The 24030-nt window shown below is 39.6% G+C and overlaps 2 protein-coding genes across 4 annotated transcripts in view; both read right to left on the reverse strand.

Annotated features, from left to right (window-relative positions):
• The window catches only part of LOC148894793 (uncharacterized), a 35913-nt gene extending 22470 nt beyond the window's left edge, over positions 1-13443 (reverse strand). For both annotated transcript variants that reach the window (XM_089003206.1, XM_089003205.1), the window contains exons 1-4: positions 13244-13443; positions 2336-2430; positions 1462-2113; positions 1050-1153 (exon numbers count right to left, since the gene is read on the reverse strand). In XM_089003206.1, the coding sequence (XP_088859332.1) occupies positions 1050-1153; positions 1462-2113; positions 2336-2430; positions 13244-13310 (918 nt within the window). In that variant the 5' untranslated portion in view covers positions 13311-13443. The remainder of the gene's footprint in view (positions 1-1049; positions 1154-1461; positions 2114-2335; positions 2431-13243) is intronic.
• Positions 13444-13561: 118 nt separating this feature from the next.
• Positions 13562-23480, reverse strand: snx4 (sorting nexin 4). 2 transcript variants are annotated; one of them, XR_016115850.1, is made up of 15 exons: positions 23319-23426; positions 22250-22374; positions 21413-21554; positions 21195-21344; positions 20049-20096; positions 18639-18694; positions 18439-18511; positions 18218-18279; positions 18045-18110; positions 16437-16526; positions 16008-16107; positions 15765-15910; positions 15561-15675; positions 14712-14833; positions 13562-14629 (listed from the first exon to the last, which is right to left on the reverse strand). XR_016115850.1 is itself a non-coding variant. In XM_089003199.1 (14 exons), the coding sequence occupies exons 1-14, from the start codon at positions 23409-23411 to the stop codon at positions 14786-14788; spliced, it is 1314 nt and encodes a 437-aa protein (XP_088859325.1). In that variant the 5' UTR covers positions 23412-23480; the 3' UTR covers positions 13562-14785. The 2 variants fall into 2 exon arrangements, 1 of the variants encoding a protein (XP_088859325.1); XM_089003199.1 differs by having other exon boundaries at positions 13562-14833; positions 23319-23480.
• Positions 23481-24030: the final 550 nt, after the last annotated feature.

A 24030-nucleotide genomic window follows, 5' to 3' on the forward strand; every position in this document is an offset into this window, starting at 1 on the left:
TTCAGGGTGAGTCGCAATTTTCTGTTGGTCTTGATTAACGCGCATTTTCATGACAATATCTTATTTTGTTTCCCCTTTTGCACTGTCTAGTGTTATCTAATTAGTTCCCTTATTCATTTCGAGTCCAGATTACTTTTTGTGTCATTATTTACTTCACGTTTTGTCGAGTGGAATTTAGGAATATGCGCTTTTCTATCGCAGTTAATCACAAGACGAAACCCATGCGACTTCACCCATCCCTTCTGCCATACTGTGTTGCAGGTAATAATTGTTTCATTTCGTTTTTATTGAACAATATTTAGTTTCTTGTGTCGTGTCTCATTTGCCCGTGAGTGTCCGTGGCTGGTTGAACTGTGCGCCAGCCATTACAAGCGCACCGCGTGTTCTGCTGAGTCTCCGCCCATGATGCGTTCAGGGACATCTTGTAAATAACAGTGAACTTGTGTTGTATTCTCTTTTTCTGTAAATAACCACTATACGATCACACGTTGTTAATTCTGTTTTGTTATCTACAATGTTTTGCATTTGAGAACAATCTCGAGGAGATTCAGGTTAATCACAAGACGAAACCCATGCGACTTCACCCATCCCTTCTGCCATACTGTGTTGCAGAAATAAAAGAAATAAAAAGACACATCCACGCGTCTCGTCTTCATTAATACAGCAGCATCGTGGAGATGAAGACAGTCACTGTTGTGACACCCGTCACACGTGTAAAGAAAAACAAATATGGAGCTCGTCGTTCTGAAGATTTATAAACGCTTCAGTTCTCTTTGTAAATAAAGCTGGCGGGAACTTGTGAACATGTCACATTCTCATGAATTACAGAAAAAGATTCACCCTAAGTCGACGCAAGGTTTCAGACATATTTTTGGAATACATCTTAGATTTTAAGTAACGATATATGCACATTTTTGGCCTTAGCTTCCCCTTTAAATACAGTTTGTAATTTGTCTTCAATGACCGAAGCAGAAGCAAGTTATTTGCAATGGAATAAAAGATGTGGGATGGCGCGACCACAAAACCTCCCAAGACTGGCATGAACTGACCTCTTCATGGTCATGCGATACATCGGCCGTGCTGGAGCTTGGTTCTTCATCCACATCGGACACGTCTTGCGCAGAATCTGTCTGTTCGGGACCAGCCGTGGGACCTTAAAGAGTGTCGGGCAGGTAAAGAGCGATTAAAGCCTTTCACACAGCCTGAACCTAATAACACGGTCAGCTGTTCACTGTGGTAACCGATGTCCCTAAAAGGGTTAAACAGTCTTCAGTTACTGTATAAGAATGGACAATTTAATCATGTACTTGAGTAGATTAAATCTGAACCTCATCTGTCCATTTTGTGTACCGGTTCAATGGTTGACGGTCTTGGTGAATTACAGGGACAAATGAAGAGAAAGACGCCATTCAGATCATCACTGAGCAGGAAGGGACATTGTGTGTTAACGTTCGAAATCACCTTGCGTTGATGACACTGTTTCTGACTCTGATTCTGATTCTCCTTCTGCAGTAGCCTCTGATTCTGGTTCTGATGGAGCCTCTGGTTCTGGTTCTGCTGATGGTTCCGCTGATGGTTCTGCTGCAGCCTCCGGTTCTGCTGTTGATCCTGGTGCGCCTTCTGATTCTGGTTCTTCTACTGCCTCTGGTTCTGCTACAATCTCTGGTTCTGCTGTTGGTCCTACTGCAGCCTCTGGTTCTGGTTCTACTGCTGCCTCTGGTTCTGCTGCAGGCTCTGGTTCTGCTGTTGGTCTCGCTGCAGCCTCTGGTTCTGGTTCCACTGCAGCCTCTGGTTCTGCTGCAGCGTCTGATTCTTCTGCAGCACCTGGTTCCACTGCTGGTCCTGCTGCTGCCTCTGGTCCTGCTGCATCCTCTGGTTCTGGTTCTGCTACAGCCTCCGGTTCTGATTCGGCTGTGGGTTCTTCTTCTGCATCTGGAGCTGTTTCTGATTCTCCTTCGACAGGAGCCTCTGGTTGTGAACGATCTCCTGCGGGATTCTCCGGTTCTGGGTCAGTCTGTGATGGTGCATCTGGTTGTGCTTCTCCTTGAGGTGGAGTCACATGTTCATGGGCTCCAGCATGGGCTGGCTCAGGTTCACTTGCTGGTACTATTTTCTGTATGTCATGGAGAACCAAAGTCTCATTATTCGAGAACTGTAATCAATGGAAAAATTAATAGGATAATCGATTCTATATATCTATCTGACAGTGAGAGCCCAAAACAAAGAATGGATTTGAAGCTTAATGTGCCATCACTCGGAGTAATGAAGATCAAATTATTGGGTGTCAGTTTTGCAAACACATGAGCGAACTTGCTATGAACCGACATGTACTCACATCTGTTCCAGCCTCAGCATGCAAGTCTAAACGTTCGACAATTTCCGGCAGCAAAGTGGAATGGACGGGAACATCCTTTGTTGGGGCCACCTCATCTAATAAATGGCAGAGAAATCAAGTGTGAGTGAAGGGCAAACAAAAAAATAAGAAAAAAAATACAGCGTGGCAAGCATGGAACCAATGTCCAGTGCGCTACATACACACACCGTGTAGCATATGAAGCGCTCTGTCAACAAGATAAAATACTTTAATCTTTTTTTGTTTCCTCCTTACAGATTTTAACCTTAAGCAAGGCACTCTCCTGACAACGTTCACGTTTCATCTGTTCGACAAGATGTAGAAGAATTTCACATTTCACCATGACGTCTCTGAGCCACTGGTGAAAAGGACACTTTGATGCTCTCATCAAGAACTGCTTCATACAACAAAGAGGGTGCAGAAAGTGTTAAATATTGAATGGCTGTCTGTGTCTTGTGTTGTGTTACATTATTTGTTATTGAGTATTTTTTTTGTTGTTTTGACTTCAAGATGGCGCCGCAAGAGTGGCTTCCTTTACAGTTTGTCCTGTATTTTGTTTTTCTACTTATTCCTTTCCTTTCATCTGACTTTTCTCACTTTGCTCCTGTGAAATGTAAACTTCTCTACTGCGAGACTAATAAAGTCTAATCTAGTCCAATCCAATCCAATCTAATTCAAAAGAAAAAAATGTCTGTAATTTGTGATCACTGGAATATTTTAACAAACTGCCGAAATACATTCACGTTTTCTTGAATATAGTTTTCAGATTTTTTTTTCTTACATTGTACTATTGACAGTAGATAATTTAGTTGTACAGTGATATGGCTGTTATATATATTTTTTATTAGGAGATATTACGATGGTGGCTATTTAATCCTGAAAGAGATGACTGCACAAAGGGGAAAAAAAAATACGTACGTAATTGTGTTAAACATTAGCGGTTCCACAAATCAAGACTGCTTGTGATTTGAATAACTGTTGCATTTCTTGTACATCTGTAATTTATGAACTCACTGACACACACACGGACTCACACACACACACACACACACGCACACACACACACACACACACACACACACACACACACACACGCACACACACACACGCACACACACACACACACACACACACAGCCCAACCCTTTACTAATGTTTTCCTGCTGCAGCCACAATGGGATGACATCAATCATACCCAACCTGCCTCCAAAAAAAAGATTGCATCCATGTTGGCATTGCGAGCGTGCACTAATGAGAAAATAAGATGAGCCTGAACACGTCTGTGCGTCTTTGACACGGTACTGTGACATTCCCCTGATGCGACTAAGGAGCTGAGACAGCAAATAGAGCAGCTTGATTGGCGGGACTGTTGAGAGATATATTTTTTTAAACTAATAATGCAACATTAGCCAAGAGGTGACACAGCTGTAGGAAAAGTGGACTTGAAAATTGCATATGAATATTGCTTCACAGTTTTATGGCTCATCAATCAAAGCTTGGATGTTGACAATGGGACTGATTATTTTTGCAACATTCATGTGTATTTTCTCCACCGACTTCATTTTACTACCATATTCCAGAAAAACATGAATATATTGATGAATGAATGAAAAGGTCGGTGCTGTTGGACAGTCTGCGGCTGGATGGATGCATGGCCTGAAGAGCCTACGAGCGCTGATGCGTATGTGGAGCTGTCATGGCTTGGAATTGAAGCGGATTCACGTGAGACAGGAGATGTGAGACAATTTGTTTTCGTCAATGGGGGCTACAGCTTCATGTTTGCTTTCAACATTTAGTTTGTAGCAGATGTGCACATTTCACCATGACGTGCCTGATCCACTGGTGAAAAGGATGTTTTTTGTGGCGATTTTTTTGTGTGATTTTTTTGGTGATTTTTTTTGCGATTTTTTTGTGTGCGGGTGAGCAGCGGCAGCCATTCACGCCAGTGTTCACTCTACCCGGAAGTAACACGAACACGATTACTGTCTGCGTCTTTGTGTTGTCATATTGTTTGTTTGTTTGTTGGTTTTTTTTGTTCGATTGACTTCAAGATGGCGCTGCGACACTAGCTCCCTCGACAGCAGCTCCTGTAGTTTGTTTTTCTCCTTCTTTTCCTTCCCTATTACTTTGATCGATTTGCTGCTGTGAAATTTAAATTTCTCCAGTGTATGACTAATAAAGGCTAATCTTATCTAATCTAATCTATCTGTCTGACCTTCAAATTTCTGTTCCCTCTCTGTCCCTCAGATCGTCATCCTCCGTCCACCTCTGTGTCAAATCCCACCTCAAAATCCATCTGTTTACAATTGCATTCACGGTTTAGTTTAATCAACTATTTGATTACTTACCATTTATTTATGGTTTTATTGTTCTGTGTATTGTTCTTTTAATTGTAAAGTGTCCTTGGGTGTTCTGAAAGGCACTTGTAAATGAAATGTATTATTAGCATTATTATAATCTAATCTAATGCCTGATAAGGCTTTTCAATTGTGTCAGTGTGAGCTTGTTTTGTTTTGTACATAGGACCTGTGATTGACTGGTGACCAGCCCAGGGTGTAGCTCACTTCTGTTCCAAAGTCATCTAAAATCACTAAAATAGATAAATGTCCTGAATATGATTACTTAAATGTCATTACTGTTTTGTTTGACTCTTCATCTTCGACTCATTATATATGCAAGCTTTATAACGGAACATCTTGGTTTTCGAAGTGTAGCAGTTGAAGCTCGAAGGGTAGCGCGTCGTGTCGTAAATCCTCCGAATGAGACAGCTTGGCCGGCTCGCAGCGCAAACACGCCATCAAAGATCAAATACTACCCTCCCTTAACCACCACCCCCCCTTCAAAAAATAGTTTGGTTTAAACAAACATTTATAACGTGCACAAACACACCTCAGCTGCGCATTCATGAATTCAAACACATACACACACACATGCAAAGCAGCCTGGCATGCATGCTGAGTGTATTTGATAAGAGCAACGCCAGTACCTTGCGGCACAGTGCTGCACTAATATAAACATAAGCGCTCAATCATTTATTTGAAGAGTCATGAAGCTGCAGATGTGAACGAGTTTGTAACGGAACTTTACCAGAAAGGGCTGCAGAAAAGAAGTAGTTTCATTTTTTTAGACTTGGTGAAGCAGCATGCGGCTCATGCCCAAGGTTAACCCCGGTCGGCTCTGTGTTCAGACTAAGTATAAACAGTTGTAATGTTTTTGATCACAGGGCTGCTTTTGTTTAGTGACAACAGCCGTCATGAACTTCAAAGACAACAGAGTCAATAGCGCCCAAAAGGTGCCTTTGGGAGTTTTTCCATTCAACTTCAAGTTCATATGTCGTAGTTATTAGGCTGTTCCAAATGCTTATTAGGGAAACGACCACAGTTAAACAACTTAAACAACATATTTCCCCTGCACTGTTTTTTCAACCACTAAAATTGTGCCCCATAGCATGAGGGCACTTTTTACAGGAGAGACATACTTCTACGCCTATTGCTGGTGAATGACGCAAGCAGTGTCTCGTGTGTTACTGTATCCCAGGGGTGTCAAAGTCATTTTTTGCCGCGGGCCACATTGTAGTTATGGTTTCCTCTCGAGGGCCGTTATGAATTTGGGGAACTCATTAGAATATTTAAATCCCTTCAAATATTACATATAGAGCACACAGCAAATTAATGAATAACTCGTTTTCAAATCTGGAGTCAAGAATAACTTTTATTGTGGTTGACATCCAAAAAATATGACATTTTGGCAAAGATTTTAGCAATCATCATGCAATTTAACAAGTTTGATTTTCTTTCGCGGGCCGAAAAAAATGATGTGGCGGGCCGGATTTGGCCCGCGGGCCTTGACTTTGACACCTGTGCTGTATCCCAATAAAAACTACCTCGAACCTTAGCTGCTTTGCTTTTTCTTAGGCTTCATTGGAGATAAAGAGCTGCTTCAATTATGTTATGTGGTCGCTCGTTATGGAAGGAAATGTTCCACTGTTTCAATGTTTAACATTGCGTTGGTATTTTGCTTTTTTTCCTGCACTAATGACATGTATTAATAATGGTAATAATAATAACAACAACAACAATAATAACAATAATAATAATAATAATAATAATAATAAGAAGAAGAAGGAGAAGGAGAAGAAGAAGAAGAAGAAGAAGAAGAAGAAGAAGAAGAAGAAGAAGAAGAAGAAGAAGACGTTTTATTTGGAGGAGCTTTTCATCACACCGAAACCGACACCTTAACTCATTCACCGCCATTTGTGTTTTCTTGCGGGGCTGGGGGTGCATTTCAAGCTTCGGTCAGACCTCTGGCAATGTTTTTCCCTCCCACAAGGGGGCAGAATTTACCTTTTGTACAGACCACTCTCAATCTAGATAACTTTACAACCAAGTAAGCTCGAAATAAGCTTTTTTTTCTGATGAAAGAAGAGGGTCTAAGGTTTCTTACGCTGCATTGAACGTTTATGTTGTTGTAAAACTCAATATTCTGTGGGTCCTACAATTTGAGTGAAAATGACAAAAAAATGGCATTGGAGTGGACACATTGTGCACATCATCTGGTAGTGAATGAGTTTAAATGCAGAATAAAATGTACACCTGAAGACAACCATATAATTTTGAAGACATCAAAATGAACAAAAGGAAAAATGGGTAATGTTTTTTTAATTCACTTTCCCCGATGAGCTTTGTTTTGAAATCCCTTCAGAACGTCAATGTGTTACGGTAAACAATGACACATAATGAGATCTAATTAATACAATGATGAGTTGATGGTGTGATTGTGTAAACCTTCATAAAAACAGACAAAGGCTATCCACAACTTTATAGAACATTGTGTTCTCATTGTTCATGTCATTTGCTAACTAACTTCAGTCAATATAATTAATTAAAAAAACGACTTGTGTGTCTGTGCGTGTGGGGGGAGGCATGAAAACCCCTCCAACTCTCTCTCAATTCGGCCAACATATATTAAAAGGAGGTTCTTTTACAAAGTATGTAAATGATGTTTCTTCTTCCCTTGAAGGGTGATTCTGTTTGGATATAAAGGGTTAACTTATCACTGCCTCCTTTTCTTTCCTTTTGTCTCTTGCTCTCTTGTTGTTTCCTTGCCACAGCTTTCCCTGGGGGCTTCCGACTCATCGGCGTCTCTGCGTGGTCGCACGCAATCCTCCAAGTCCAAACCACATGGTCGTGTGAAACGAAAGCAAACAAACCCCAGACGTTAACTCTCGACGAGCAAAAGTGTAACTTGAGGTGTTGGCTCAAAGTGCCTGAATGACATTAAAATATGGGAATGCACAGCTTCATTTTGAAGATGTGATGATAATTTTCGCCTCACAACGTCAAAGTAAAATAAAAAATGTTAGAACTTTTAATTACAGTGGGGACTCGGTTTACGAGCATCTTGCCTTACGAATTTTTCGGTTTAGGAACGTTAAATTTATGAAAATTAAACCTTGGCATACGCACTACTTTTCGGGATACACATGGAGCGCCGCCCCACCATGGCTGGCGGAGTAGTCTTTGGCGGAAGAACACCAAAGCACACGACCGAACAGCGCCCCAGCCGGCCTACCTTTCCACACCCCGTTTCTCTGAGTGCACACGTCGATCGTCTTTACGGATTTTTTACAGATACTTTTGCTGTTATGGGATGGAAAAAGACCCCACCACAGGCTCGTGTTCAGCCGAAGAAGGCACAAAACAGAATTACAGTCGAGGAGAAGAAGATCATTGAGAAACTTGAACGAGGTGTGAGTTTGTCTGGTTTAACAGCCCAGTACCAAGATGCTAAGTTGTGTGTGTTGCTAAAGGTGTTTCCGTGCTGTCAAAGCAACGGTCTGGGGAAATAGAAGAGGTTGAAAAACGTATATTGTTTGTAGTTTTAAGGCTTATTAAGTTGAAAATTATATTTTCTCTGTAATTTTATGCTGTTCTAAATTTACTAAACTGTTGAATAAACAAAGTTTTAACAGTTTCTATGTTAATCTATTTTCAATTTGCTCCCAAAAAAAAACATTTTAACACATTCACTGCCAGACGTGCAAAAATGTGACCACTCCATTGCCAGGGTTTGTGTCATTGTCGCTCGAATTCCAGGACCCACAGAGTTGAGTTTTAGGACTACATAAACATTCAATGCAGCGTAACAAACCTTAGACACTCTTCTTTCATCAGAAAAAGAGTTCATTCCTAAATAATATGGGTCTGGAGTTATATGAGATTGACGGTGGCTGTCCAAAATCCAATGCGATACATATGTCTTCTTCTTTTCCTTTTAGCTTTTCCCTTCAGGGGTCGCCACAGCGAATCAGTGTCCTCCATCTTCAGAAGTTTGATTTGCATGTTTGTTTTGGCCAAGCTTTTACGTTGGATGCCCTACCTGACACAACCCTCTGTATTTATCTGGGCTTGGGACCGGCACAACAAGACACTGGCTTATGTCCCCTTGTGGCTGTTGCGCTTTAAAACAGCTGAAGCTGGAACAAAGCGCAAACATGTAAAAAGGAAAATGCTACCCCCTTGTGGATAAGAAAAACATTGCCAGAGGCCATGGCCAGAGCTTTATCAAGCATGAAAAAAAAACTTTTTTTTAAATGTCATCAGTAAAATTGGATTATATATAAAAAAAAAAGTTGATTATTTTATTTTGGACATACGGCATAGCTCTTACCCAAACATTCCAATTGTTCGCCAGACATGCTAACCACTAAATCACCATGCTGGTAAACTATGACGAATATGATTAAATGCTGTGTGTACTTGAACCAGAAACCAAACCCTTGCTCTGCGTAATATCACAGTTTCAATGTGTGTCGATTGTGTGTCAGTTGAAAGGACCGCACACGTTGTTGGGTCAAGTACATCTCTCCATTATGTGTTTGTGGGACACAAAGTGCCGTTTTACCTAATCAAGCACACGGTCAACAGAGGGGAGTTGAATGTATAAACACACACACCTGGCATACGTCATTAAAACTTCTTTTTCACCTTTTTAAACACAACTGTATGTTCTGTACAACGTCCACACCCGTGAACACATTAACACACACGTATGTTAAGGACTATGAGGGGAAAGGAAGTAAAGTTGTAGGGTGTTTTCTCCAGCTGGACGTAAGCTCTTATTACATAGACACTCCCTAGGCATATGTCACTTTTGTATCTTTATATAAGGCAAAAAAAGCTGACTAATTCACACCAACTGGCGAGCAAGCACTTCTCTTGTTGCAGTATCAACACACCTCAACGGTTAAGAAAATGGTGCGATGGGACACGGATGAGTGCTGTTTTGTGTGTGTGTGCGTGCATGTGTGTGCGTTTGGTTGTTTGTCAGTTAAAGCCAAAGGGAATCAGCAGAGCCACATTGCCTGACAACATCTCATCCATCTATCCAATTCCATAGCCCACCCACATAGAGCTTGCAATCACTTTCATTGGCCACTTATTAAGTTACACATCTATCCACTAGAGGGTGGCAGAGGAACTTGAGGGGTGATGAAACAGCTTGAGAAAATTGATAGAACACATTTGTGCGTGTGCGTATGCGTGTCCTCTTTTGGGAGAGTGACCCAAAAAGATGCGTCCTACTGAGTCACTGCAGCAATGTTTTCTCGCGAAAGAGGAGTGTGTAAACGTAATTGACAACTTTGTCAGACGAGTAGAGGTTTGCTTGCAACGAAATGGTGGACATTTGGAACACATCTTGGGAAAGCCATAAATTGACTAAAGGTTGAGAAAAATAGTTGAAACTCTGGTGAATGGTTTCCCATAAACTAAATGATATGTGGTTGTAATTTGAAATACAACCACATATTATTTAGTTAATAGCATTTTAATCAAAGCCACTATTGAATTTTCATGGGGACACATCTTTTTGGCTCACCCCGTATATTCATAGAAGATCTTGCAAAAGTAATTTCAAGCCTCCAAATATTTAGTTTTTTATTTCCTTGCAGAACATTTTTGCAAATCAATAACTTCATTTTTGGAGCTTTTTTTTACTGTTTAATCAGACCAGAAGCAAGTGTTTCATACAATAAATATATCAATACCTGGTTTTCTTTTTGATATAAGAGATTTTATTTTAAAAAACTAAGGACTACATTGTGAAATTAATATTATTGTATATAATTGATATTATTAACTGTAATTTAATGGCATCTGGTTCAGGGTGTTCCCCACCTAACTGCCTGAAGATGGCTGGTATAGGATTGGATTGGAAAATGGGTGGATGGATGGATGCATGCATGGATGCATGGATGGATGATGATATTAATCTGCGATTGGTTGGCAACAACTTCAGGTGCCTACTGGCAAAGACGGCTTCTGCAGCCCCATGACTCTAATTAGGAGAAGCGGTTTTGAATAACAGATGGGTGGATAATAAGTATTTCACAGTATATGAATACAGTATATTTTTAACATTCGAGGGCACTGCCCCTGGCATACGTAAATCATACCAGAATGGCTTTCATTTCCTGTACTGATGTGCTTTTGGGTTTTGTAATGTTACATATGGAGTCCCACAGGAATCAGTACTTGGCCCTCTTGATAATAACCAACCTGCGGTGCTTTTGTAATCTCGTGGTGCACCTTGGTGAGATTAAACAGTGGTTGACTATTAATGTTTTGCTACTGAACCTTGTTAAAACTGAGATGATGATGATTGATAGCTATTCAAGCACACTACTCAAGTACTACAAAAGTGCTTCACCCAAAAAAATCTCAGTGTTATACATACTTGATTAAACGCTCTCAAATGCACACCGAGAATAGAGTGCGGATTGCGTTTCTTCACCTTTCCAATATCATATATACAGTAAAGTCTCGTTATATCGATATCGGTTATATCGATAGTACTGCTTATTACGATACTATTTCTATGAACGCAAGGAGAAAATTTACATGCCGCAGGATCGGATATATCGATAGTCCGGTTATATCGATATTTTTTCCGACTCCCGAGAATATCGATGTAATCTGTAATGACAGTGTTAAAAGTTTACATTGAGTACGAGATGTTGCAGCGACACTAATGGCAAGGTCAAAGAAGTTCTTATGATCTATTGGAGATGCAATTTCAATGTTTTGCTCTTATGAAATATAACACGGTTTAGCACCTTCCGATCTCATTGACATTGAGATAGCGTATGTTCCGCCTCAAACTCTTTGTTCACAACACGCCGGTCTTTTAGTGATTCGCCCATCCAAAAAATCTACATGTTCTAAAACGCTTTGTAATCGAGCTCCAGTGCTCTGGAATGCATTACCCACAGAAATTAGAGCAGCTACCTCTCCGAAGTCATCTCCCTACAGTGTTTTATTGTTTTTAAATGGACTTTTGGATCTCCACATTTAACTCTGTAAAATACAATTTTGTATCAAATGTTTGCCTACTTAGCATCCATTACCACTTGGTCAACCTGGTAGGGGGATTGTCCAATCTGTGACCCCTTACTAAGGTTTTTCATTTTCCGCAGATGGCTGTTTTTGAATTGTTCCTTGGGGTTAAGGTTGGGTGATGTCATTAATATTTGTCAACTGTTGGCAAACTCTTTGAAAATATTTGTGATAAAGAGCGATAAATATAAATATCACTTCACTTGAACCCTGGAAATCCCTACAACATATCTGAAATCCCTTAAAGGACAACCGACGTCTCTGGACAAGTTGTGTCCATAATTTGTAAAATCGCTTCAAATGACTTTTACTGAGCGTATTTTACAAAGATTCCACCGCATATAGCTATATTTTACGTTTTAAGACTCGCGCTGAATATTCCGGAAGTCTTGTTTTTGAGTTGGTGACAAGTCCTCACCCTACGTCACTGAAGGAACGCCCCTGACTGAGAAAGGACAAACCTTGCATCACCTCAATGCATTTCGCAGTACTTTGTTTGCTCTGAAAACTTCGTGTTGATCCGTGTTGATGGCAAAATTAGAAGGAAAACACATAAATAACGCAATGGTGAATCGTTTTATGTTAAACCGAGACCACTCTTTGATATTCGTTGACAAAAATTCCAAGCTGAAAAATAAACCTATTTCCAACGGAGCTCTGGCGCCATCTTCTGCATTTTCTGTCTTGATCCCTCAAAATGACCCGGAAGACCTTCTTTAATCGATTGCAAACATTTATACTTTCCTCTTCAGAACTATATGAATCATATTCATAACTGGATGTGTAACAAGAAAGCATATTTTCCGAATCTGAAGGCATTGGTTTTATTCTCGAGCAAGGCAAGACATCTTGGCATGACATCACGAACTGAGGGCGAGGCTTTCTGAAATTGCACAATTTGCAGCTTGATTTTTTGCAGATTTTGGACAGTTTAAGTCATTTTTATTGGTGTTTTGCATTTGACTAAAATATCAGCCTGCATGTTTTGGGTGTTTTAGATGCTATAAAATGTTTTTCTGATGTCAGTTAGGAAACAAAAAAAGTGATGTCGGTTGTCCTGTAAATGCATAAAGTATCTGAAAGACCAATTCAATCAAATGCTCTCAGATCAACTCAACTGGGGTGGCAAAATCACAGTATAATAATGAAACAAGTCTTTTTGTCCTACTTCTGTACAGAACTGCAATAAAGTAAATGACAGCGGGGACCACCACAGTCCCTCGGGGCTTCTCCCATTTGTCCATTGCCATTATTATTAATCAATTTTGATAACACGCTGTTCATGCACACATACACAGTGTAATTGATAATGAGGTGAATGTCAGTGAAAAATGATGGGTGGATGGGTAGATGGATGGATAGAGAGCTAGAGAATGAGATAGATAGATAGATAGATAGATAGATAGATAGATAGATAGATAGATAGATAGATAGATAGATAGATAGATAGATAGATAGATAGATAGATAGATAGATATAAAAAAAATCTTAAATACCTTGTGTGTTAGCACGTCCAGCCAACAAGGCTCCAGAGAGCAGCAGGATCCACAGGTATGACATCATTGGAACACGGCTTTCAGTGGGTCGAATGGACCGGGTTATGGTAGACAATGAAGGAGCAAAGGTTCGGAAGTATGTATATGTGAGTGTGCTGGGAGCCGTATCCAACGTGCTGCGATAAGGTTCTTCCTCGCTTCTCTCCTTTTGTCTGGATTGGAGGAGAGAAGGTTCCGGGGCTTTATTGGAGTAGGCGGGGCTATTTTTTTCTTTCCAAAATCACACACACCGGGGAAGCAGACAAGACACGAGCCGGCTTTTCTTTCTCTTCACTCGGTTTATTACCTTTTTTGTATTTTAAAAACCACATTTTGTCTCCCCCAAAGTACACATTAAATCGAGGGTATACGGTGAGAAAAATGTCACATAGATTTGAAGAAACTCTAAATGGAAACAACGTTTCCTGAAATGCTATTCATATTAATATAAATGACAGTGCAAGGTTTAATCAGTGTTGCGCAATATATCGGTCAAACTCGTAATTAACATTTTAGTGACAATTTTTGAATCAGCGTCCAAAATACATTGAGGAACAAATACAATCATCTCTGGGTTTTTAAATGCTTTTGAACAGTGTAATTCTTCAGCAGCAAAACACCATATGATTTGAATGCATTGTCCCTCATAAGAAAACCGCAGTTACTTATTTTTTCAAAAGGCTTTATTAATGGGTGACCAACTTGATTACAATACCATTCAAAAAAATCCCCAATGAAACAAAATCAATTTGTGGGATGGGACAAATACTTGATTATGTTACTGGTGCATAATTCAGATTTTATTTGGTTGTTACCATTATGTGATATATATGTCTTAAAGTGATTATTCAGAGCACACAGTACATGCATTCTTTGGTAGCCTGTTTAATGGGACCGTTTTTGGGGAGTGGAATGTTTGTCATAAAAATACCTTGGGTGGCTTGCGCTCACGTTTCGTTTGCACTAATGAACATTAATAAATTACCAAACTACACCCCTCTAATCAAAACAGAAAGTGAAAGGCTTTGGCCTTTGAGTTGACAAATTTCTTATCAGCTTTATGTATTTGACACAATGACTTGTAGTCCACTCCCACCTCAGCTACTTTGAGGTTTTATTTCATCGTTCATAGTGGATCAGAGCCAAATGCTCTCATGCAGGTCCACGAGGCGTTGGTTCCTTACTCTTGATTAAAACTGAAAGGACTCCAAACGAGATGTTTGAGGCATCACATTTCATTATCCACAATGAACATTTCTTGTACTTCAGTATTTAACATCACATGTTATTAGTAGCTGCTCCCAGGATGAAATGTTTCTGCATCGTGCCGACACACTGTGGACAAACCTGGAATCGGAAGGTGAACAATTGGTCCAACTAGTTCGCAGTGAGAGTTGATCTCCAACACACTCGTCATATAAAGACTGACCAGTGTCGTACAGTCCTTAATATTTGAGTTGGAACATTGTTTTCAGCTGAAGTGGTAATTGGCTGGAAAGCGGCTCACATTTTGTTGAAACACTCCTTGGCATTTGACCACACTTGGATTCCCTAAGACAGCAACAGAAAACTTACAAATTCTGACAATTTAAGGCAAATAAATACATACTCAAAATATTATTTCTTTTTTCAAAATAAAAAATAAATAAAAAAGCTGGTAACTTACTTCCAAAGTTTATAGTTAAACTCACTGTTTATTTTATAAGCTTTTCATGTACTTAAAAAAACATTGTCTGTGGATTAAACTCTGTCCCAATTAATTGCAGTAGGTAAAGTTCCTCTCCTCAAATTAAATATTTTGACTCTTGCGGGGAAAAAAAAAGAATCAGTGGGAGTCACATTTTATGGAAAGCAATTTCACGAAACAAACAAAAAAATTAATCAAATATTACTGTCTACAGTTTGATTAAAAATAGAAAATACTGTTCACAAGGCCAACACCGACCTAATTTCTATCTAATAAATAATTTTCATTGTTTGTCAATTTTTTATTTCTTGTTGGGTAAAAGTTGTACTTTGAAAGAAAACATTATAATACAAAATAATTTTTGACTATTTACAGTGAAAATATACACTATAAAAGATCCAAGTTTCACTTTTAGAAGTGACCTACAATAACAAATGAGGTTTTTTTCCTCTGAATATACTAACCTATTAAAATACACCTGTGGATGTGATGGATAAAATGATAAGCCCACTGCAAAGTCAACCGAGAAGCTCTTGTGTCGCTCAATAGATGGTGTCAGAGTACCTTGTGTTGTGAACCGGCTAAACCTACCTTCTTACACATGCTAATTTGCATAATGGCATAGCTGATGAGTGCCTCGCGTAGATCTCTGTCCTTCTGTTCCTTAAACCGCTCAATATCTTCCCAGGCTGTTTGCACAAACTCTCTACAAAGAAAAAAAAAAGACAGCTCTCAAGAGAAGAAGCCCTTGGATTGGATGCCTTTATACACTGATGGTTGAATATATGAGCTCACTGGCACTCTGCATTTTTTTCCTTGAGCGCCTGCTCTCCCTCCTGGATGCTCTGCTCCAAAGCCACCAGCCTGCTCTCCCTTTGCTCCTGACTCTCCTGGCCAAACAGTTTGTTGGTCATCCCCTTCAGGGAGAAGACACGCACCATCTACGCATATAAACATACACGGTATGTCGTGAAGCGCAGGAAAAGGTTTGTTTGCGGTGCGAGAACTCTCTCATTCACTCGTAAATTGATGTTTTACCCCAGTGGCAAGTTCTTCTCTCTGCTGTTTTTTGGAGGCCAGGTCCTGAGCTGCCACTTCCAACTCATACTGGATCAGCTCATGTTTCCGACACACTGACCTGAACCCACAGACAAAACGCTTTATGACACTCGTTCTGTAAACTCGATTTTTTTTAACTGCCTAGAGAAGTTCAATGCTCAAGAAGTGTAGTCGACATGTTTAGACTTCATGAAACTTATTGTTGTAATTTGTTATTTTGCCACACTTGTTTCATACAATTTTGTGAAGTTGTAGTAACGGTTAAAAGACTTCAATTCAAGGTGTTAGTAAGTTAACAACTAACTAAATTCAATTATGGTTTCTGGAAGATGCTGTCCCCTCGATCTGTCTTTTGGATATACAGAAGAGAATGAATATGTTGATTTTTCAACAACGCGAAAAACTTACCGCACAGCCTCGGTGTAGAAGAGATATTCCTTCAGTTGGTCAGCATAATGCTCTTCTTCCTCTAAAATGTCATCTATCGACGCAGCGTACCTGGCAATACACACATCAAAAAGGTGTCAACCAAAATTATACATGAATAACATACAGTGGGACCTTGTCTTCCGAACTTAATTGGTTCCCAGACAGAGTGTGTAAGGTGAAAGGTGTGTATCCCAAAAATTAAGTTCGCATAGGAAACCATTAAAATGACAATAATCCGTTCCCAGGTCCCCATAAAACATAATTTTCTACTTTCAAATTTTCTAAGTCTTAAAACTACACAAAATACACCTTATTTTATGTATAATAAATGTGCTATAGTATTATGATTAAAGAAATAAACTGTACTGTACAAAAAAGTCATTTTATTTACCTTTGTCGTTAATGGCTTGATGGAATGGAGTGTCAGCACTCCTTTCCTCAGCATTAAACAATTGATAGGCTTCTTTCACCAGCTTGAGGAATGATCCCTCTGAGATAATTGTATCTAGTTCTTCATCAATTGTGATCTGTTTAGCTGGGTTGATATCTTTTTGCATCAAGTGTACTTGTGCGGGTTATTTGTGGAGCCTGATTGATGGGATATTTTAACTGTTTTCTATCCATTTTCTCACTATTTTCACACTCTCACACCTTTGTTTTTTTGTTTCAAGCTCTGTAATCTCCCTTTCGTGTGTGTGTTTTCTCTCTCTCTGCCTGTCTCTTTAATGTTTAACCCCCCCCCCCCCCCACTGCTGGGTTCTTGACCAATCACGTGGGTTTAACCGAAGACGCCATTTTGTTTTTTGGAGAACCGCCTCACTCTCTCTCTGTCTGTAACCCCATCCCCCACTGCTGAGTTCTTGACCAATCACATGGCTTTAACCGAAGGCTGGGGGCGGGGAATAGAGAAATAAATGCAGTCGGCTGCCATTTTGTTGTTAGAAGAACGGGCTCGTTCACGAACAACACATCACTCATTGTGGCAGCTCTGTGTGTATCCCGAAAAATAGTTCGTATGCCAAGGTAAAATTTTCATAAATGTAACGTTCGCAAACCGAAAAGTTCGTAGGCCAAGGGGTTCGTAAACTGAGGTTTCACTGTAGTTTGTTTCATACCAAGTAACGAACATAGAACCATTATCTAAATCAGGGATGTCAAACTCATTGTTTGCCGTGGGCCACATCGTAGTTTCCTCTCGAGGGCCATTATGAATTTGGGGAAACATTTAGAATGTTTCATCTCCTCCACATATTACATACAAAACTCGCAACAAATTAATGAATAACTAGTTCTTAGAATCCGGGGTCAAGAATAATGACAGTTATTGTGGTTTACATATGACAATTTGAAATTTTGGTTTGGACTTTAGCAAGCAATATGGCACTTGACATGCTTGATTTGCTTTCGTGGGCCAAATAAAATGAATTTACGCGCCATATTTGGCCCCCGGGCCTTGACTTTGACACCTGTGATCTAAATGGATGATTCTACTTGAATGTCAATGTTCCTTCTGAAGATACGTCTGCAGCATATTGCTCACTGGTGACTGGAATAGGCTTAGCGCTTCAGATGGCAATTTATACGTACGTGTCCATGTGGTGACCGGCACTCTGTAGACCATCTCCCATCTCTTTCTCTATAGCACTCCATTCGCTAGCGACAACAAGGGTACACAAGGTAAATGACGTCAACGTATTTCAATGGCAATGCAGCACCCCCTGGTGGCACTCACAAGTTATGTGGAAACACAAAGCACACACCTGAAAACTCTTCCGTAGTTAGCATGGACTTTGTAGACGCCATATAGCCTGTCTGCTACTCTCTGCAAGAAAAAAGATAACCATAAAGATCCAGGAAGAGCTCAATTGTAAAATATCTGACAGCATTGCCAGGACAGGCATGGTTCAACTTTTAACCAATCTGTCACCCCAACACCGAACAATTTCGAATTGGGCGACCACACTGTTGAGAGGATACTTACCGCTCTCACCCTCAGAAGTTGAGAGATGGCGGCGTTCAGTTCATCACTATAATGTTTCAGTGCTGTAAAGCGCCTGGGAAACAGAACATCCAGCTCAGCATCTCTTGTGTTTATACGGCAATATGAACTGAACTCACGCAGTGAGTTTGACAAAAAAAAAAAAAAAAGGGAGGGGGGGGAGTTAAGAAAATGACACCTACTTGTCAGGGCTTTTGACTCGGAACATAGCACTCAGGGACTTCAGTCGAGAGTCCGCCTAACAAGAAAAACATATTTTCAATCTTCTTTGCGTTTCCAAATTCAAACTTCTTAAAATCAGATCATACAAATTCACTTTACAGAGAAAAATGTCCTTTTTATGGAAAAATTCTAGCGAACAACAAAAAAGAAAAAGTCAAATTCACCACCTGAAAGATTCCTTCTAAAAACCCTTTTCCTCTGTGTTCAATAAATGTTTATTGAACTCCTAAAATTAAATACTTTTAATAGATCTTCTAATTTATAAAGATAAGTGGTGGGCCGTCAGGGCCTCAATGACCTCTTTGCTGGCCTAAAAATATCAGAATCAAAGACTAATGTGAATTATATTTGGTCCATGGATTATTTTTAAATAACTCCAAATTGTCTTTCACCTTCCTTTTATTGCTTTTACCCTGTTGTGTTTTTGTATTCAAGCATTTAACTAATCACATTTCAGCCATCATTTGTTACCAAGGTCAGAAATCTACTCGTACGCCTTCACAATCAGTTCTGCAGGCCCTGGAGCATAAACATCTATGTCAATGAAACTGTTGCTTTAATCAATCAGAGTTCGAGTTGGCAACCGAAAGCCTGCAGGAAGGCGCTGGAAACATCGGTTTTCGCAAACTATGATTGACAAGTCACATGAATGGCTAGTCACTAGCCAATTATAGTATCACTAGCCGCTAGAGATAAGAGCATACTGGCCTGAGGGAGCACACTATCAGTAGCGAGCTGCATAAGCAAATATATTACGTTGATTTAATGGTGGTTTTGTCAACCCACAATGGCTAAAGGAGGAGAAGAAATTGATTTGGTTGCAGATATACTCTTAAAACCATTTTCAAGACGGACTTTTCAAGAATAGGTGGACATCACTAAAGTTGGACAGCTTCGAAGCTAGCAAAAATAGCAAATAATATAACAATTTTATGAGGTTATCATGAATCCACATGTTCATAGTAATAATTCGAACGGTTTCATGACAGTACAGTAAAGTCTCGTTATATCGATATTCAAGGGAGTCCGAAAAAATATCGATATAACCGGGACTATCGATATATCCGACCCTGTTTGCATGTAATTTTCTCCGTGCGTGCATAGAAATAGTATCGATATAACCGGGACTATCGATATATCCGATATCGATATAATGAGACTTTACTGTATTTCTTAAGCTTCTTCAAGTCACAAGTTATTTACTGGTCAGCAACACCCTCTAGTGGACGTGTTTTAATATCACACCACACTCACAGCTGATTGATTCAGACGTAGCACTATTGAAGGCCCAGGAGTAACATGCACGGCCCACCACGAATAAAGATGCGGCTATGTATGCGACCCAGGTCTTCTGAATAGAAATACAATACCTTGTCTTGGAAACCTGTCTCCAAAACTGCATCCCTCCATCTTTTCTCCTGAATAAAAATGCACAGGTGAATAAAGCAGGTTTTCCTTTTTGCCGTATAACAAAGTACCAGAGTGTTGCCCAAAATGGACTAAACTCAAGCATTTTAGAGCAATTTGCTTCATAAACTATACATTTGTGTGACGTCTCAAGTTTATTGGCCATCTATTTGATAAGCGTTTTTTTTTTGTTCAGTTTTTTGTGTTTTATGCTCACACAAAACAGTGGAACAAGGTCCATCCGTCTCTGTTGTACAAGTACAATCTAGCAAACACAAAATAAAATCAATAATAAATAAATAAATAAATAAAAATAATAAATAAATAAATATGTTTGGTAGGAGTACTACAGAGGTTCACAAGTGAGTCTTTGCAGCACTTAGAAATTAAATGAATTATTATTATCATTATTATTAGTCTTTTTGGTCTTTTCTTCCAGTATTTACAGATTGACATTAATTTGTACGAGACAAATGATCGCTGACATAACTCAAAACTGAAGAGTTAAAAAGAATAATTTATGAAAAATGAATGAATGAAAATCAGGCTGTTTTATTTTTCGTGTCTAAGATATTTAAAGGCCAACCGACGTCACTTTTTTGTTGTTTCACTGACATCAGAAAAACGTTTTATAGCATCTAAAATACCCAAAACATGCAGTATGATATTTTTATTCAAATGCAAAACATCAATAAAAATGACTTAAAGTGTCCAAAATCTGCCAAAAATTGAGCTGCGAATTGTGCATTTTCAGAAGTCCCGCCCCCAGTTTGTGACGTCACGCCAAGACGTCTTGCATTGCTGGAGACTTCGGTTGTCCTTTAACTTTTAAAACTAATAATTCTGATACATCTCAGTTGATACTTTTGTTGCACAGCCTAGTGCCGGAGTGCATGTTTTATTTTCATGTTTGTCGTTTATTAAATGTATTTTTATGACTATGACAATTAACATGTTGGTGTTGCTAACAAACTTCTCTGAGATGTAGTTGCTAAAATGTAATCAGTCTGATCTGAAACCTTTTATCAATATAGAGCCTGACAAGCAAGATTCCATTGCGCATGAAAATACAAGTCAGGTTGTCTGACTGTATTAAAATGTACACAAACCTCTGTAAGGAAAAGGAAAACTATCTTGTCTTTGCAAAGGACAGGATGCGACATCACACGCAGCAGGAAATTTTCCAGACCAACTCTCCTCCGCTCAACAAAGTCAGGGTCGAGGTTGTCAGCTGACAGCTTGTGCCACACAAACTCCGCCTTAAATTGAGACAATCCACATGTCAATGGATAAGAATGGCTGAGGGCACATTTCTGATTCGACTCACCCTTTTCTCTGGCAGCGGAGGGATGATGACGTATGGGTAGGTGACCAACAAGTACGTTCGGAGCAGTTCAAACTCACTATAGCGTCTCCACAGTGTGTCAGGTGTGGGTGGTGGAGAAACGCTGGGGACGGTCTCAGATGGTCTGCACACATAACAGGGCTACGTTGTGACGATTTTGGTGAATTTGTGAAAAGGGACAGTGTACGTACAGCTGCATTTTTGAGTGTATTCAGAGTAGGGTTAAAAAACGTTTGGGATTTTACCTTTTTGTTTCACAGCTGACTTTTTTTAAAATCAGTTAGTAAAGTAGATTTGATCAATTTAATCTTTTAAAAAATGATTTGTTTTTTTAGTTCAGTTTGAAAATTGTTTTCGGTTACTTTTGTTTTGTATGTGGTACAGTTGTTGGGAGCATGCTACAAAAAGAAAACTGACACAAAGAATAATATAGATAGATAGAATAAAGAGAAGAGTGTAAAACGGCATTACATTCACCAGATAAGATGCCAGATAAACCATTATTCTAGCTTCTTCTACTAAATATTCTTCCTCTTCATTCTTTCCAGCAGTCTCGATGCCCTGTGGCACCATGTTCTCTCTCATAGGTCAGCCGTGGTACACCAACAAACGTGGTTTGGGGGAGGAGACAAAACTGTCATGGATGTCAATGTGTTATTTGATTTTTGAAGTAAACCCAATCAGAAGACATCAACTTTTGTTTTCTTCATTGTGCATGGGGTTTCTCATATTAAAAAATATATATACATGTACGTATATATATTTTTAAAAACAGCCTGTATGTTAAAAATTGCACCTGTACCATGTGACAGGTCATACCGTGTTTCCACAAGATAGACAGTGTACGTTTCTTGCATGTTGACCGTGTTCTTGCCAGTTCTTTTCTCCGCTTCTGCCACATTGATCTCTAGTTTCTTCAACATCGGTGTCCCCTTTTCCACCATCTGCATTAGATAGGATCCATTAGGTGTTAAAAGGAGTTAACCATAACACAATAACATAAGGCGTGACAGTTAAGATGGACACAAAGACAGACACGTTCCAAGATGGCGCAGCAAGAGCGGCTCCGATCCCTGTTTAAATTACTTCCCTCCTCCTAAAATACAGACATTAATGAGGAGTCCATTGTCCACCGTTATCATATCCGTCAAGACGGCGCCGCGAAAGTGGCTGCCTCTCCAGCTGCTCCTGTATTTTGTTTTTCTACTTTCATTCCTTTCATAACTTTGCTGCTGTGAAATGTAAATTTCTCCACTGCAAGACGAATAAAGGCAAATCCAATCCTTATCGGGCCGCCCTTGAACCGGGTGGGCCCAACAATTATTCACACCTAAGGGAGGATAAAGCAGTCTAGTTAATCTAACGTTGATGTTTTTTTAATGAGGGAAGAAGTTGGGGTACTTGGAGAAACCTCATAAACCCTACATCATAAATATTTGACCCCAGAACCTCTAATTATGATGCAGATGAGCTAAACACTCGACAACCTGCTTACGAAATTGCCAATAAGGGTGTTGAGCAAGCGACCCCCATGTTTCTTCTGTTAGTCCTTTGCTTCCACCATTCAACAATTGTGAGAATAAATAAATACACGGAGGGCGAGATTTAAGAACAACGAACGCAAGAGGACGAGCTATATTGAAAACAAACTGCAGAGGCTAGTTAGCATCCTAGCAACACGAGTGAAGTTTGTTGGAGAGAAACTGATCAAAAGTAACACATTTATGATCGTTTTAACATTACATGTGTCAATAATAGTTTTGAAGCGTTACCTCTACTCAAAAATGTCAGGAACTGCGTTCGGATGAACTCCACACGCCTCCGTTAGCTAAATAGGCTAACTACTGCATATAATTTAACGTCACGTTGAAGCCCAAAATTGTACTACCGTGTTGATGATGTTGTTCTCTGACTCCGTTGGCGTTATATCGGTGTTTCCGACGACTGCCACTTGTTCTTCGGGACTTCCAGACTCTGCCATCGTCTTCCGTCGACGAGAGTTGCAGAAGCGCCGCTATTGCTTGCCTGGCGTCAGCTGAGCTGGGTCAGCGGGCGAGCAGTTGGCTCCTTTACGCATGCGCAGACTGTACGTTACACAGCCAATCCTCGCTCTCTGACGCGTAAACGTAATGGGAAATTGTAGGTACACTGGTACAGTCATGTATAATTTACCGTCGCGCATCGTAGTTTATTAATCATACTGCACACGTAGTTGTAAAGACACACCTGTAAATGTTTGGATGGAAAACACTTGTTGGAGATAATTTATACATTTTCACTAATTTCAAAATGACAAACGAAGCGACGGCGTGTATATGCAAACCAAAGTTCTCATGGTAGACTCCTTTGAATTGATGATAAATAAAAACCGATCCTGCGACTGTAAAGTGACCTTGAGAGTTTTGAAAGGCGCTTATAAATGAAAAGTATTATTATTATTATTATTATTATTATTATTATTATTATTATTATTATTATTATTATTATTATTATTATTATTATTATTATAAATGTGGCGGTAAGATCAGCCGATGTCAAACGATATGTCATGTGTCTATAATTTATTTGCAAAACTAACATTTGATAGCGTCAGATATATT

The sequence above is a fragment of the Hippocampus bargibanti genome, linkage group LG08, assembly GCF_051943395.1.
Source record: "Hippocampus bargibanti isolate YZ-2025 linkage group LG08, ASM5194339v1, whole genome shotgun sequence".
NCBI lineage: Eukaryota > Metazoa > Chordata > Actinopteri > Syngnathiformes > Syngnathidae > Hippocampus > Hippocampus bargibanti.

Excerpts from the sequence above, each read along its gene's own strand:
- snx4 (XM_089003199.1), bottom strand. The coding sequence starts at position 23,411 with ATGGCAGAGTCTGGAAGTCCCGAAGAACAAGTGGCAGTCGTCGGAAAC. Across the intron at positions 18,512-18,638 it reads CGAGTCAAAAGCCCTGACAA|GCGCTTTACAGCACTGAAAC; the intron begins GTAGGTGTCATT and ends TCTGTTTCCCAG. Across the intron at positions 18,280-18,438 it reads AACTTCTGAGGGTGAGAGCG|AGAGTAGCAGACAGGCTATA; the intron begins GTAAGTATCCTC and ends TTTTTCTTGCAG.